At 37.0% G+C, this 16,474-nt stretch overlaps 2 protein-coding genes across 2 annotated transcripts; one reads left to right on the top strand and one right to left on the bottom strand.

The window, feature by feature from the left end:
• Window positions 1-781: 781 nt before the first annotated feature.
• LOC118274972 (fatty acid synthase-like) lies at window positions 782-6,672 on the top strand. Its single transcript, XM_050697110.1, has 15 exons — window positions 782-923; window positions 1,058-1,184; window positions 1,463-1,723; window positions 2,006-2,440; window positions 2,545-2,694; window positions 2,782-2,894; window positions 3,421-3,571; window positions 3,961-4,138; window positions 4,384-4,496; window positions 4,627-4,794; window positions 5,072-5,244; window positions 5,427-5,579; window positions 5,856-6,059; window positions 6,241-6,352; window positions 6,529-6,672. The coding sequence occupies exons 1-15, from the start codon at window positions 862-864 to the stop codon at window positions 6,670-6,672; spliced, it is 2,544 nt and encodes an 847-aa protein (XP_050553067.1). The 5' UTR covers window positions 782-861.
• A 1,402-nt stretch (window positions 6,673-8,074) lies between these two features.
• LOC118274559 (uncharacterized) lies at window positions 8,075-16,250 on the bottom strand. The gene is made up of 8 exons (XM_035592121.2): window positions 16,082-16,250; window positions 15,495-15,695; window positions 13,660-13,797; window positions 12,627-12,786; window positions 10,194-10,309; window positions 9,726-9,881; window positions 9,268-9,435; window positions 8,075-9,105 (listed from the first exon to the last, which is right to left on the bottom strand). The coding sequence occupies exons 1-8, from the start codon at window positions 16,143-16,145 to the stop codon at window positions 8,147-8,149; spliced, it is 1,962 nt and encodes a 653-aa protein (XP_035448014.2). The 5' UTR covers window positions 16,146-16,250; the 3' UTR covers window positions 8,075-8,146.
• Between the last annotated feature and the right edge of the window lie 224 nt (window positions 16,251-16,474).

Raw genomic sequence — 16,474 nt, 5'->3', positions numbered from 1 at the left:
CTCCGTGGTAGAGTTGTGGAGTTAGGGATAGGGTGTTCCGGAGCTGTGGACTACCTAGCGGGTTTAACGGGGCTCCGGCTCGAAAAGCAGGAGAAGGAACGGGATGGTTTTTAGTCAGTAAGAGTTTGACACTCCCTCTTGCCTCGACCATGGCTAGAGAAATCATTAGATAATTATCTCCCCCATAAACCCCAAAACCCCCCACCTTAAAAAAGGGATGGGGTGTTGTGGACTGGGAAGCCGAGATACAAGGTTTCAGCTTATATTCATGCACTACTACAAACGATTAGTATGTATGTATTTGGATCATTACCCTTCCGGTACGGTACTTAGTGGAGTTTAATTGGGGCCGTAGGTACCGATCGTACTTTTTTAGTGCATATAAATAGAAGATACATGCATTGGGTGCCACATTCCCCGTGCTAACACGGGTGACTGTTGTGTGTGTCTAAAAATTAATATTGGATTAAAAATAATTGTTAACTGTATAATAAGGGGAATTAAGTCAGATTTAATAAAAAAACGTGAGTATTTAATAACATAGGTACACATGATGTACACAAAGTCACATTCTCATCCCATTTTATTCAAGCATTTGGGCTTTTTATTAGAATCTCGTCAATAAGATTATAGTATGTTCTTAATTATTAACAAAATAATTCTACTTTTCGTAGACCATCTCAACATTCGATTTTATTATGATATTTTTACTTTTGTTTTTGTTTTATATAAAGACTATAAATAAATTCCTTAACCAATTTAATATTCAGAATAATCTTTACAGTGATCGTATTTTCTTTTCAGGAGTTGCACAAGAAGGATACCAATTAATAACATCCAAGTTCAAAGACTGCAAATAAAATGCCGGTATCTACTCAGACGCCTTTCCTAGCGCAAACAAATGGAAATCACATAGAGAAATGGTGAGTGCCAGTGCCGCTGATTGGTAGAACCAAATATCATGTGAAATACTAATGATCGAAATTGATCAACGTGTTTAAAAAGCATTATTATTGTCACAAATTAATACCTTTCTTTAACCTAATCATTACTTCAGGGACTGCCCTACCCAGCAAGGAGTCTGCGGGAAAAAGAGTGAAGTGACTACTGACTCCGTTTCACCACAAAGAAGCATGACGTTACATACGCTGAAGTTTGTTCCACATTTTCTAGTGGACCAACAAGTGAGTGCTTTAAGTATTTATCATCTAAAGCACAGTAATGTGATACATTTTATTTCTATGCTCCTTCATTAGTAACAGCCAGCCCGTATTCCGTATTAGTCCATTGATGGAATATGTCCCCCCTTTTTGCATAAGAGGGTTGGCCAAGTATATTCCAAGTTCGGTTGGTGAAATTATCCGGTACACCGAAGTCATTACAAAAGTTTAAAATCAATAGTTACACTTTACATTTAGGCATGATAATATAGTGTTATTTTAATAAAATTTCACTCTTCCAGGTTTCGACGTCACTGCAAGTTTTCCTTCAAATTGTCGCTGAGAACATGAATAAGAACTCTATCAAAGTTATCGGCATCAACAACACCCACATAGGCTCCGTGTTTGACGAAATGAAGAAAATTGGTTCTTATGTCCATGGAATTAAAGTTGTTTACGAAGAATTCAATGAATTAGATCTCAATTCCTCAATAAAGGGTATTGGCACATTTCTTAAGACTGCTGACGTAGCTATCGTTCGTAACTTGTCTACTAATGAAAATGTGAGTAATGTTTTGGCATTCGTTTATTTTTAGATCAAAACAGACTTGAAATCTATAACTTATACAAACTCTTAAAAGAACTGCTACTAATTATAAGTTTGCTAACTTCTGCCAGCGGCTTCGCCCGCGTTTCTGTGGGATAAAAAGGCCTATATATTATTACAGACCTTCAGCCGTTTTGACGTGAAGGAGTACCAATCAAATAAACAAAAAATGTTAGTAAAATTATCTTTTACCTGCTTATCAAGTTTACATACCTAATACCATTTTATTTACCAACAGATGTGTCAGTTGCTACATTTCACGCTTAAACGAAACTCCTTCATAGTGAGCGAAGAGGACAATTTGTTCGGAGGCCGCACTCGTCCGAAGTCGCTGTACAATACTGTCTGCGCCCACAGTAATGCGCACACACGGTTGGACCTGGTGCGGTGGCGGCCGACCATGGAAGCAATGCCTACGACTGCCATCACAGTGCCCCAAGACCTGGATCTGTCGCTTCTCTCTACTGCACGATCAAATTTCCCATCTCAGCACCGTCTCCTCATAGTATCTCCCTATCCAGCCTCTCAAAACCTCAAAAGCCTCGTTCAAAGCTGGAGACGAGACGTGGAACGGAACAATGTGTTTTTGTTAACCGTTAATAAGGAGGAAGGAAACAATTTCTTTATAGATGACTTACCGGACATCGATTTGGCTTATACTGTTTTTGATCATGTAAGTGTTCGTTTTTGACTGGTCAGATTAAGTACCTACATATATCTATAACATAGATCTGGTGTACTCTTTTCGGCTTTGAAATTAACAATGTTTGATTTCAGGGTAACTGGGGTGGCGAATATTATGTACCAGTGCAGAATAACGAGAGAGTGCTCAGTAATGTGACGCTACAAAGCACACAAGTGGGAGATATCAGTTCCTTGGAGTGGGTCCATGATTCCAAGTCGTGTGGGACTGGAGTACCTGTGACTGTACGTACGATACGACATAATATATTTTTGGTAGATAATAAAAACAAAAAAGACAAATTGGTAATGTTTCGCGATGTTTTATTTTAGATACACTACGCTGGTTTGACTAACACAGATTACAAAAAAGCTATTGGAGCCAAATCTGCTGAACATAACGAAGAAAACAGTTACGGCATGGATTTCAGTGGTGTCACTGAGAGGTAAACATTCAAAGACTATTTAGGCCTTATTCCAATCTAAATTTTATAAAATTAAATGACGTAAGTATGTTGCGATGAGATCTGTTAACTGTGTTTTTTTAAGTAAAGTCGGTTTTTTTATATTGTGAAAAGTATTTTTTATTTCAATAAATGGAAAGTATGAATGAAACCTGTTTCTAAAAAAATTAAATTGGTACCTGTTAAAAAACAGGCTGTATTTATTTTATTGCATTAATTGTGTTTGTAGGTAAGTATGTAGTTTGTAAGTAGTTTTAATCCTAATCTGATGATTGTTTGCTTTTTTGGATTTATTTTATTATTATTATTTCCTGTGTGTTGTATGTTGTGTACATAAATAAATAAATATGACATACCCATGATTTTTATTTGCTAGATAAAGACGTATATTTTATGAAAATAAAATACATAGTTTTGATCAGGTATTCACTATAGGAATGATTAGTTAAAGCATAAAGATGGTGTTGAAGGAAAATTATGTTTTAAAAAATATATCTACTGATACTAGCGGTGAGCGCGTGATGGGTCTAGTCCCGTGCGGCGCGGCGAGCAGCGTGGTGCACGCGCGGCCGGAGCTGCTGTGGCCGGTGCCCGCGCACTGGACGCTCGAGGACGCCGCCACCGTGCCGCTGGCCTACGCACACGCACTCTACTGCTTGGTGAGTGCAAAAAAAGACCTTTACCATTTACTCGCGCCTTTGTCCCGAAGAGGCACACAAACACAGATGGCAGAAACGATAAAGCGTTACCTACTACAATGTTTGTATACTTACTTCCTTGCCTTTCACTACAAGTTAATGACTTAACAGGGCTGTTTGATGTTATGCACTATGGTTACTTCAAAGTCAAATTCAAATCATTTATTTCAATTGAACTATAAGTAGGTACTTTTAAAATGTCAACAAATAAAGACATAAATAGTCTATCAGTTGCTTCTGGTCTGAAGCCAGGTGTTTCTGGTCTGCATACCCATACGTATTTCGTATGGGTATGCATACGTTACCTATTGCATACCCATACGTTAACTTCTATACTTGTTTTATTCCAGGGCATTAAAAAGCCAGTAGACTTAACACCTGCATCGAAGGTGTTTGTGCACAGAGGGGACGAGACTTTTGGCCAAGCAGTGATATCTATCGCCCTCGGACACGGCTGTCGAGTCTACACGACAGTCACTCATAAGAAAAACAAGTATTTCCTATTGAAACTGTTCCCAGAATTACAAGGTATTTTACATCTTTAGTATACTTACTTACTTTAATTAACTAATAAATTATGTAATTTTAGAACAAAATAGTACCTATGTAGGTTTGCTTTTGCGTGCATTTTATTTTTAACCGTGTCCGTCCCAATGCTAGGCAAAGGTTACCTTTGTGCCACTTCTCTCTGTGCAAAGCTTTCAAAGTTTAATTTATACATAGGTAGGTTAGGTACTACTTTAATATAATTTAACTATTTATTTTGCTTCCAGCCGACCACATCGGCAGTTTAAGAGATCGTAACTTCATAAACACGGTCTTGAACGACACCAATGGCAATGGCTGTGATATTGTGCTGAGTTGTGTTAAAGGAGACATGAGAAGAGTAAGCATACACTTTCATAGATGCATAAGACCACTGAGTTCGTTTATAAAATTTCAATAATTAGTGTGGTACTGTTCTTTAGAGGATATAAGGTTATCAATTTGTACCATTGAATCTTTTTGTTTTTCAGACTTCAATACTTTGTTGTGGAATGGACGCCATTTGCCTGGACTTTGCTCAACTTCATAGCCTTAATGAGGACAATGCTTGCGGAGTATTCAATCTCAAGAAATCGAGATCTTATTCTGCCATTGATTTCAAAACAATGCTTGTCAATAATAATACGGTAGAAATGAAGGTAATTACTCAATAGATTACGTTCTATAAGTATTTTAAGTTCACTGTTACTGTCTGCTATATCTTCTAATAGCGCGCATGCGTCTTAATCAATAGACCTGCTAAAAAATAATTTGTCCAGAAAATAGCACTCGATCTCCATTGGAATTTTGCTATCAGATCAGCCGAGACAGCGGCCAAACGTCGGCCCATTTAACATAAAAAAATAATAATGACTTATTTAAATTTTCTATTTTTCTGTGGTATATTTTCATTTAAAAACGTATAATATTTCTCAGATGTTGCAACAAATGTTGAGCGAGGGTATCCATAAGGGCTACGTGCGCCCGTTGACGCGCGTATCGTACGCACCGCACGACGTAGCTCGCGCGTTCCGACTGCTAGCTGGCAGTAGACAGCGTACCAGGGTACTACTGAAAATGCAAGAACCAACTCTTCAGACACAGCTCAGGTTGGAATATAACCTTATTTTCTTGATAAGCATAAGTTTTAATCAATGTACAGAACATATACTTAATGTCTTTTGTATTATATGTAGTTGATTCTCGAGCTCCATCCAAATCCTCGAAGACTTTGATTTTGACTTTCAGAACACAATAGTTGAATATTCTCTAATCTCAATTGTTCTTTTAGACTATCTTGTGATCCACACCAAAGTCAACTTATAATTCTAAGTGAAGAAAGACTCGGACTTGAATTCGTTGAAATGCTTGTGGCTCGGGGTGCTAGGAAACTACATATTCATACAAAGACTGTTACGTCTGCAACGTTCCAATTTAAACTAAGGTAAGAATATGATTTGTGCACACTATACACTCACACTTCACTGTTAAATTGTAGTTTTGAGTAAACAGTTGAACTGTGCATCAGTTTTAATTGAATTGAATGAATCACATTAGATACATTACTCTTTTCGCTTATTCCTCCTACATATTTCAACTTTCTAAAGCTTTAGACATGTTGATAGCTTTGATTCTAGCTATTACCACGTCGATGTTTTGTAAGATTTTAAGAATAGTTAACAAGTTCTTTTTTATAAAAACATAATTCTTTTGCCTTAAGGATATTGGAGAAGATGGGCGTGGTAGTCCAAACATCATCAGATAGCTTGGAACAAGAGAGTGATGTAGTGTTGCTACTGACGGACGCCGCCAGCATGGGTCCGGTACAGGGTGTGTACGTGGTCACTAGCGATGATGACCAGCTCGAAGAACGAGTGCTGGCTCATCTAGATGCAGTGTCCAGAACATTCTGCCGTAACTTGAGGTGAGATTGCAGTAGTATTGTAATATAAGTTTATCGATTAGTTTCCTTTTAGCTATGTTTTTTATGTATGTACGTATCTTATTAAAAACATTTGAAAAATTCATCATACAGGTAGAAGGTTATTGTTTTTGTGTTTTCATTGGTTCACAGTATGTTTTTAAAAATGTATTATATGTTTTAGAAATTTCGCCTTAATAAATATTGGGAAGACAGCGTATGGAAGGGAAATGTATTTAGCACGTCATCAAAATAAGTTACCAGCTAAGATTATTTCTCTACCTCATATCATTGATGTAAGTATTACGACATCAGATCATCTATCTTCGAATCAAAAATCAGTACAACAATTTAGTGATTAAAAATATAAAAAAAATGATAATATCCATATTGCAAATAATCATTAGTTACGAGAATACGAGGACTTAGAAAGTTATCTTCATTTTTAAAACTCACGACGTTAAAATTTCAGGATTTATCTCTTAACGAAGCAGTGGCTGCTTTAGAAGCTGCACTGTGCAGTGAGCACACAGTGATGGTAGCTAAACAAGAAGCACTATACTACGGCAAACAACTGGATAACCTTGCACATTTGGCCTGTACGTATTTATTGTGAGATATAATTAAATTCAGCAACACAGCAACTGTGGGAGTTGCTGAATACCCCACTGTTAAGAAAGATCGTGATAATAAGGGAAACAACAAAATATTCAATAGTCCGATAGTTAAAGTTGTTACAAAAACATAATTATACTACATCTACATCTTGCATGAAAGAACGATGTAGAGCTCAGCTTACGTAGTTGACCAAACGTTTTCTGTGCCACTGCAAAGCATTCTTTCATACACAGGATTTGATACTTGAATCACACCTTTAAAACGTCTTGTCTACAGATGCGCCTTTGACAGAGAGTAAATCATACACGACCAAATTACAAGAAGTAAGAATTCGTGACGGAATAGAAATGCACGAGGATGTCAATGGTCAGGCGACATACTTCTCGTTCGTGGATACAGATGAAGTACAGCAATCTTCAAATATTGTAACAAAGCCAACAACATTCGGCGGTGATTGCTTGGTAAATATGGTTTCAATCTGCACTTTCCTCAATTATATTTGAAGCAAGTACGTGAATTTGAACATTTAAGAATATTTATGTTTCAGGGTGCAGAAGAATACGACCCCAGCCTTACATATATCTGCAGTATGCTCCAACCTTAGTAGAAGTTGCTCCTGCTTTGGATAGATCGCGCGATAATGTAGCACGATTTATCATCATTAATTATAACAGGAATTAGTAATAATTTTGAGTAATATGTTATGTTTTAGTGACTTCTAAATAATTCCAATTTATTTATTATGATGAAATAGATAATTTTAATTATAATGAAGTAAAAATAATTTTGGAAAACGATTTTTATTTATAACAAACTAATTTTCACAAACTTCGTCTGTTGATTGTTACTTAATTTATTTTGCCAGCTGTCCTAGAGCCTGTTACTTGGTACGCGACGATGCCAAGAGATCTGACGGTATGTCATTATTCCCTTGGAAGATGGGTAGGCCTTTAGTATGGGACATCACTTGCGTTAATACTCTTGGGTCGTCCCATCTTCCAAGCTCAGCGTGTCGAGTCGGTGCTGCAGCTGCTGCCAAGAACCTCAAACGGCGAAAGTATAATAGCCTAAATGATAATTACACTTTCGAATCGTTTGGGATTCAAACTTTACGGCCGTGGGGTCCAAGTGCACATTTCTTTTACAAAGATATTGTAAAGAGGATGGTTGACACTCCAGGTGACCGAAACGTTGGCTACTACCTATGTCAAAGCATTGCCATTCAACGTGGCATGCTGGCAGTGTTTTGCGCACCCTACCTCACGACTCCGATGGGGATTATTTATTTTCGACGCTTTAAGTTTTTAGTTTTTAAGTGGTAGCCATAGTTAGTATTATTATTTAGTTTATATACGTATTATATACGTAAACTATTTTTATTTTAATAAGTAATTATTACGTTATTCGTTTTAATAATAAAATGGTTTTATTTATTTTGTACATGATCATAATAGTCACTAACTTCAGAACTCTCATTTTCGGTATACTTGATTTCTTTTCTCGAATACTTTATAAATGTTGTTCTTTAATACCCATTCGTTATCAGATTCTCTGCTTATACCCCGGATAGTATCGTTCATGGTGTCCTCACCGTGTATCGCTCTAAATTGAACTAGTGTTCTGTTGTCATGCCTCAATGCATCATACAGATTGTTCCTTAAATGTTCTTCTTCATCACTGTAACTTGAATCTTCTCTTATTTTTTGAAGTAAATTGTTATGTTCTGTAGAATTACTTGAGTAAACTGATATATTATCGTACATTTCTTCCTCGGTAGATGGTACGTTGAATCTCCTAAAGTTTTGAGCCTGTTGCTTCTTTCTAAAATAGCTTATTGCAAGTTGTTTCAAATATTCTGGACTATAGCTGGAAACAAGTTTTTTGGCCGCAGCATTACCAGCAATAGTAGTAGTAGTAGTAGTAGCAGCAGTAGTAGTAGAAGTAGAAGAAGCAGTAGCAGTAGTAGAAGTAGTAGCAGTAGCAGTGGTAAGAGTAGTGCTAAGGTTTCCCATAGAAAGTTGTCTTTCTCGTTGTTTCCGTTTCCGATGTCTTCGATGCTTGCGTCTCTCCCGGCGATGCTTGCGTCTCTTCATTCTGTTTCGTCTTCTGATTTGATGCATAACTTTTTTTCTATAAGAAGATACGTGATTGATATGATGTTCATGATATAATGTACTATCCGTACTATCACGGTCAGCTTCATTGCTACTTTCTGAAAATGCTCTTTGTCTAAAACGACGACTTGAATGTTTTTTTGATCTGGTTTCATCGTAGTCTTCGTAGTCTCGTGAATCCCGGCGATATTTTCTTAACTTTTTGACTTTATGGTGTTCATTTAACTTCTTTAGTATTCTGGGATGTTTATGTAATAGGTGTTGGACAATTTTTTTGTAGTTCATACTCCTTCTTTCTGGTATGGTTGTGTTGGAGCCTGGAAATAACATAAACCTTAAAACCTGTTTCTATCACGTTGAAATCGCTCAAATTCTACAGCTATTAATCCATTACGGTTTGGATGCGAATAGTGGAGTTATAATATGTTAAATGTGACTTCACGACGACGTGTTGTTGTGTGACATAATTACTTACTTACCCATACGCAAAGCAAAGTCTTGTGCTCGCCATCCTGGATTTGCAGATTCAGCAGATTGCATAATAAGACGAACAAAGTGTTTTTGTTCCCTTGAACCATCCATCCTAATATATGGAGCTAGGAAGGCATCTATTATTCGTTCGCATACTTCTGTTGCGGATTTTCCTCCTGTGAAAGGTAAGTAGATACGTTTTATAACTTGAGATTAAAATGTATTACTTTGTTATGCATTTAAATTCATTTATTAATGTATTTTTTTCTAATGTAATGTGTAATCTAATGTAAAGTGTAATTTTCGCACATCTGACCAAATGTTGCGTGGTGAATCTTCTTGGCTTAGTTTGGAGATAAAATCACTCATGAAGGAAATTACAGTCACACTAAAGTCACAGATAACAGTATGCGGTTTATCTATCTATGTATTGTGTTCAAGGTGTAATTTATTTTAATAGTTTTACCTTCAGGATAACGCTCGAAAACTTCAAGCGACGCAAAGAGTTCTTCTCCTTCTTCTTTCGTAAACATGCTGTCGTATAAATTAATAGCTTGCCTAAGTTGCTCGTAGATTGGTATATTTTTGTTTTTAACTACCAAATGGACCATATCCATCATCGCTGTAACATACATAAAAATATATAAAGTCATGACACACGACACCTTGGCTGGTTTCTCTCGATAGCGGTGTTGTCACCAGTGACCACCCAGCAAGTGGTCCCAGGTCCAACGCTGAAGCGAGCTAGTATGGGGCGAGGTGTATTTTGACTTATTCATTATTCAGTTTACAGTTGATTGCCAGCAAAAAGAAGTTAGTTCATGTAGGTCAGCATATTTACTATGCTACGTTTAGGCTTGCGTCATCTGAGAATAGTCAACGTGTTTAATGTTATATGTACGTAAATAAATCTGTAATATTTGCTGTAACTTACCCCATGCATCTTCATTGTATAGTCCAGAACTATCAGATTGTAACATGACTAGTGACCGTTTTATTGCTCCCAACAAGTCCTGTCCCATACTTGCAAGTTTTCCTTCGTCGATTCGTCTGTTATGTTAAAAAAAACTAGGTACATCATTTCAGGTATACAAAAACCAAATATACATTTTAAACCAAGTGTAGACCTTAATGATTATAATAGTTAGGTAGCTCTTGATAAAGTCAACCCAGAACCCAGAATAACAGTACTCCATTAAGCGATGCACCCACACAAGCTAATTCTTTCGTGCTTCTCGAAACAGACTGTGATGAGGTATACGGAACTCTAATGAACCTTAAGTCTGGCGGCGCTACGGGTTGTGATAACATATCTACTAAGTTCTTAAAATATACCAGCACGGTAGTGGTCCCCATCATCACACACCTTGCAAATCTTTGCTTTACGAAAGGAATCTTCCCGGCCCCGCTAAAAGAAGCCATTATCACGCCGGTGCACAAGGGTGGAGATAGAGACGATATCAGCAATTATAGACCAATATCAGTGTTAACTACTTTATCAAAAATTATTGAAAAATTAATAAACACTAGACTACTTAATTATTTGAATAAATTTAATATATTATCTGATTCGCAATACGGCTTTAGAAGAAATATATCTACTGAGGATGCTGTTAGTGATTTGTCCTCTTTAATAGCTAAACATTTAGACAATGGTGAAAAAAGCCTAGCGGTCTTTTTAGACCTAAAAAAGGCTTTTGATACCGTTTCTACCTCTATCCTTGCCAACAAACTTGAAAAGATTGGAGTTCGGGGTATAGCTCTTGACCTTCTAAAAGACTACCTTTCAAACAGAAAGCAAAGAGTGAAGGTTGGGCAGCATATCAGTGACGACGCGGCTGTATTGTACGGTGTTCCTCAGGGAAGTGTATTGGGCCCAACCCTCTTCTTGATATATATTAATGACCTTTGTAGCATGAAAATACCTAATGCTAAAGTTTTCTCCTACGCCGACGATACAGCCGTAGTCTTCTATGGGGGCTCTTGGCACGATGTTAAACATCATGCTGAGACAGGTCTTACTCGTGTTGCTGATTGGCTAAAATCTAATCTCCTAACATTAAATACATCTAAAACGAATTTTATATGTTTTAGTATCTCCAAGCGTAATGAACCGATTGATGAGTTTGAAATAATCATACATGCATGCCAGGGTGAATACGGCAATAATTGTAACTGCCCGAGTGTTCGCAAAGTAACTGAAGTCAAGTATTTGGGTGTAGTAGTGGACAATAGACTATCCTGGTACCCTCACGTAGAGCAAGTCACCGCCAGAATCAGGAAGTTAGGCTGGATATTCAAAACCCTTAGGCATGTAGCACCTATAGTAAAAGCAAACAACAAAGGCCCATCTAGAAATTTACTTATGCAAATTTACATTGCACTGGTTCAATCTGTACTTGTATACTGTATTCCGGTTTGGGGAGGTACAGCAAAGACCAAATTGATACATTTAGAACGAGCACAACGCGCTCTCTTAAAGTTAATATTTTTTAAAAAATTAAGATTTCCTACTGTGGACCTTTACCGGATCAGTGATGTACTCTCTGTCAGAAAACTGTTTATTGTTCAAACCATCTTAAAGAAGCACAAGTCTTTACCTTCTACTGTGGGCATTACCTCGAAAAGAAGGAATTTCAGTATAGCTGATATACCTTCAACTAAAACCAAATTTGGATGTAAACAGTACAATAAACAATCAGCTCAGTTATATAATAGAATAAATAAAAAGATACGTATACACACTAAAAATAATCATGACCTTAAAGATACACTAGTTAGGTGGATAAAACCACTTACGTATGAGGACACTGAAGCATTTTTATTATAACACTGATAGACTTACATACACACTCAGTCACATTTACATACACACTCAGTCACATTTACACACACACATAAACAGACACACACGCACTCACACACACACACATACACACTCACATCTTTAATTATATTCTCTTTTTGTTGAAATTGTTCCCTAAAGTTAACTACATTTTTTATTTTTTTATTATTATTATTTTCTTAAGTTATTGTGTTAATTATCACGCTATGCAAATAGGGAGGGGCAGAGTCTTCTACTACAGGCATTTTTTGTCTAAAAGAGGATTCTGTACACACTATTGTAAAGAAATTTTTGACACAATAAAATATTCTTATTCTTATTATTGATAAAAGTTTAGTGAGACCAACGTTATAGGCTCAAAAAAACTGTAGACTATAGTCTGCAGTAAAACACATGACACGTTTTAGCCACGTGGCTGTGTGGGACTGGGGGACACTGGATAATGACTAATCTCGTACTTACGGTAAAATTATAAAAATAATCATATTTGTAACTGAAATTTAAAAACATCACCATACTTACTTGTTCATGCCAGCTGAGAAAGCATTAAACAATTCGGCTGTGGTTAGAAAATCTTTCTTCCTGGCAATTTCCAGGAGTTTGACTGTGAATGCACTGCCGTAGCCGAGGCCGTCTACCGCCATACTACTCTTCAGATCATGCATTAATAAGCTTTCTTTTTCTAAGAACAATCAAACATAATGTTTAACCAACTTATACTTTGTGGTAATTATGTCTAGTAATAATGACGTGGCACGTCATGCTCTTTTATTTTATCGTTTTATCGAATGTTCAAGAAGTTAATTAGTTACGTTTTCGTTTATCCTTTAACCCACGCAATTATTTGCTGTGTAGCGCGCGGGTTCAGTACCCACGGTACCTCATTACCATTGTTCGACAAAGTAACAGAAAATACCAGCAGAAAGAAGCTCATTTCGTTTCAGAATCTATAAGCTATCTTATCTATCTACGTACGTATAAGTATTCTTTATCTATCTACTGTTTATCAATCTTTCCTTACATTTATAAGTGTGGGAGAGCCATGCTTCGGCACGAATGGGCCGGCTCGACCGGAGTAATACCACGGCCTCACAGAAAACCGACGTGAAACAAAGCTTGCGTTGTGTGAGTGAGGTTACCGGAGGCCCAATTCCCCCCTTCCTAATCTTCCCCATCCCCATTCCCGAACAACAACCTTTAAATTCCTAACTCCCAAAAAGCCGGTAACGCACTTGTAAAGCCTCTGGTGTTTCAAGTGTCCATGGGCGGCGGCGATTGCTTACCATCAGGTAATACGTCTGCCCAATAACCAGCATGTCCCATAAAAAAAAAATCACTATCAATTCGAACTTTCAAAGTGAGCTAGCATTCTCGCCTGTCATTGATCGACTTTATATAGCAAATGACATAGAGGACCGCGATCCTGTTCACGTTCGATCTTTAGAATTGAAAGTTACAGCATAGCCTAGCAGATCGGAATGGGGATATAAACTAAAGGGGAATTAATCGATATTTATGAAAAAAAGAGGATTTTGTATCCTCTACGTGTACCTACGTGTAGAGTTCGCTCCTTCCTCCTCCTTTGGAAATGGCCAGTTCGGTGGGTGGGTACCCACTGTAGACTTTGTAGTTTTTACAAATACAGAGGGTTTAGTTGTAGCTGCAGTAGTGAATGAAGGCAAGGTCGGTTCATCTGAAAACACCAGAAGATTTATTATGATTTAGCAACGCATATAATGATGGGAGTTTGAATCAAAGAGGATGTGGTCTCTGGAAGGCTCTAGGTAGCTAGTCTCTCGATCTTCTACAGGATACAGCACGGAACGGTTCGAATCCATGTTCCTAATCCGTGCAGCTGAGGAATGGAACAATCTGCCGGTTTATTTTTCCTGAGAAATACAACCCGGGTCTTTTCAAGGTCAGAGTAAATAGGTACTTTCTAAGTCTGTGTGCTCCATCTTCGGCCACATCTTCGCTTCGCCGTCCTGACAGTAAGCGGGTTGGTGGCCAAACGCAGACTTATCAACGTTAAAAAATAAAAAATGTTTGTTTCAATGAATTGTTGAAATAATATTGCCAATACATAGTTACTGACCGATACGCTACTTTTTTTTGAGATTTGAAAATAAAAGACTTGAGCAAGAATTAAATCCAACTCCATGCAAATGGCTTTTACTATTTGAAGAAGTTGGCCACGCTTTCTATTTTCTAGGCTTAATGTTATAAGCAAACAAAATCCTTGCTGAAACACAATATGGATTTCGAGCTCATTAAGTTAACGGATGAATTCGTACACATGTTCACGGACTTCGTGGTAAGAAAGATGGATGGACAATAATAAAAATGGTATAAACCATCTTTCTCGATCTTGCCAAAGCTTTTGACACGGTCGCTATTCTCATCTTAATTCTTAATTTAGCTAATATGATAATTAATGAATAATGGGAAATGAATTTAAGTTAATATAATGATATGATTATTTAACAGATCGTTCACAATCCATTGAGATAAGGAATCATTTGAGTAATGAACTTCTTATGGAGTATGGCGTGTTTCAGGGCAGTATTCTTGGTCCTACCTAGTTTTTATGTTACTTATTGAGTATATTATGTCAATTTAAACATAAAACTGCAAAATAACATCTTATGCAGATGACACCACTCTTACTTTCGTTGGTGGTACTTGGGAGGAGGTACATTCCCTGGCTCAAGTAGGAATATGATTTGCCACTGGCTTGCTACAAACTGCTGATAAAACTAAATATATTTCAATAACCAGCGTTACGGACTTTCAAACATCATTGTTGCTTGCTTCCTTGCATCAAAGCAATTGCTCGATTATGTAACCAACATAACGTATTCGCTGTCTGGGTGTTACAACTGATCAAAGATAATCTTTTGATGAATATATTCACAATTTATGTAAAAGAGTGCGACAACTAACTTATATTTTTAAACAGCTTAGACAGTCACAAGACATATTTCTCTCTTGTTCAATCGCAATCTTGTGCACGCACACACACCCACACGCAGCAGAAAAATACACTAGATACAAACACACACTCACAAATTAAAAACACCTACATCATCACACACGCAACTCATTCCCTAGCGTTACAATTGCCTGACCAATTGTTCCAGCGTTTTTACACTACTGTAGGGTTTTATTGGCGCACCTATTTCCTTACTATGTCACGTATTAATGGATCGTAACTTCGATCACGATGTACCAATTAAGTAGTCATTTGCGAGCGTATTTGGGAGTTTAGCTGGTAGTAGTGCTCTAGCCTTTGACGCATTACTGACTTGCCCACCGTAGTACTAATTTCAGCTTGTTTAACTGTTCGGATAGGTTTTGTCTTGGCTTATTTTGTTGTGTTGTGTGTCGTACCAGGTATTTCGGAGCCGTGCCACCAAATGTCTGTCACTGTGTAGTCCATGTAATTTGCGTCTTTCACATTCAAGTCCGTATCGACTTGTGATAAAAGCCTTCGTTCCTTATCTATTTTCCCTTCGATGTCAGCTAGCATTTCATTGACGTGTGATAATGATCTTTGAAGTTGAACTTTTAGACGTCCATTTTTTTCTGTAGCTGGAATAAGATATCGACTTTAGTTTTTGACGGTAATTTGAATTAGATTATGGTTGTATATCTACTTGCTATGCGTTTTGAAAAAGAAGTATTCAATAAATAAGACAGGTATGTGCTGATCAGACCCAGAAACTATTCATATTGATATTTGGTATATTATTATGGACTGCCAAGTAAATGTGTTTGTCAAGTATAAGTGACTGTTCACTAGGTATTTGGAATTCGACGTTTGAGTAATGTTTCCAAGGCTTGTTGTGTAATTAGCGGTATGTCGATGTATTGTAAATTATTTAGGTACTCCTGTCGCATACATGTATATTTTTACTCAATGATATAAAACTACCGATTTTCAGGAATACTAATATAAATATATATAAATCACTTACGTAAACTGACAGATAAACTAACAGATATTCTCAGCAGAGCAAAACTTAGAAATAAAACTAACATTTTAACTTAAACATTGCCAATAAATACATAAACACATGCTATACTTGGTTATGATCGATAAAATAAATCGAAACGAATAAAACCACGCAGCTGATTATTATTTAAATTTAATACCTTGACGTACACATGTAGGTTCAATATGTTAAAAATGTGCAAGCTGTAGTTCACTACAAGTCGCTCCTTAGTGTTCGATATACGACCCTCGTACCTACGTACGAGAGACCATAGTCGTATCTTCGGCAACAATTACGTGGGTACTTCATTTTGGTTTTTATTTCACCTAATATGAACATTAGGCGTATGATAGAGTATGTCACAAGTTTAATTTA

Source organism: Spodoptera frugiperda, chromosome 11, assembly GCF_023101765.2.
Source record: "Spodoptera frugiperda isolate SF20-4 chromosome 11, AGI-APGP_CSIRO_Sfru_2.0, whole genome shotgun sequence".
Taxonomy (NCBI): Eukaryota; Metazoa; Arthropoda; class Insecta; order Lepidoptera; family Noctuidae; genus Spodoptera; species Spodoptera frugiperda.
Note: the sequence above shows the minus strand (reverse complement) of the source record. Positions and strands in the feature narration are given on the sequence as shown.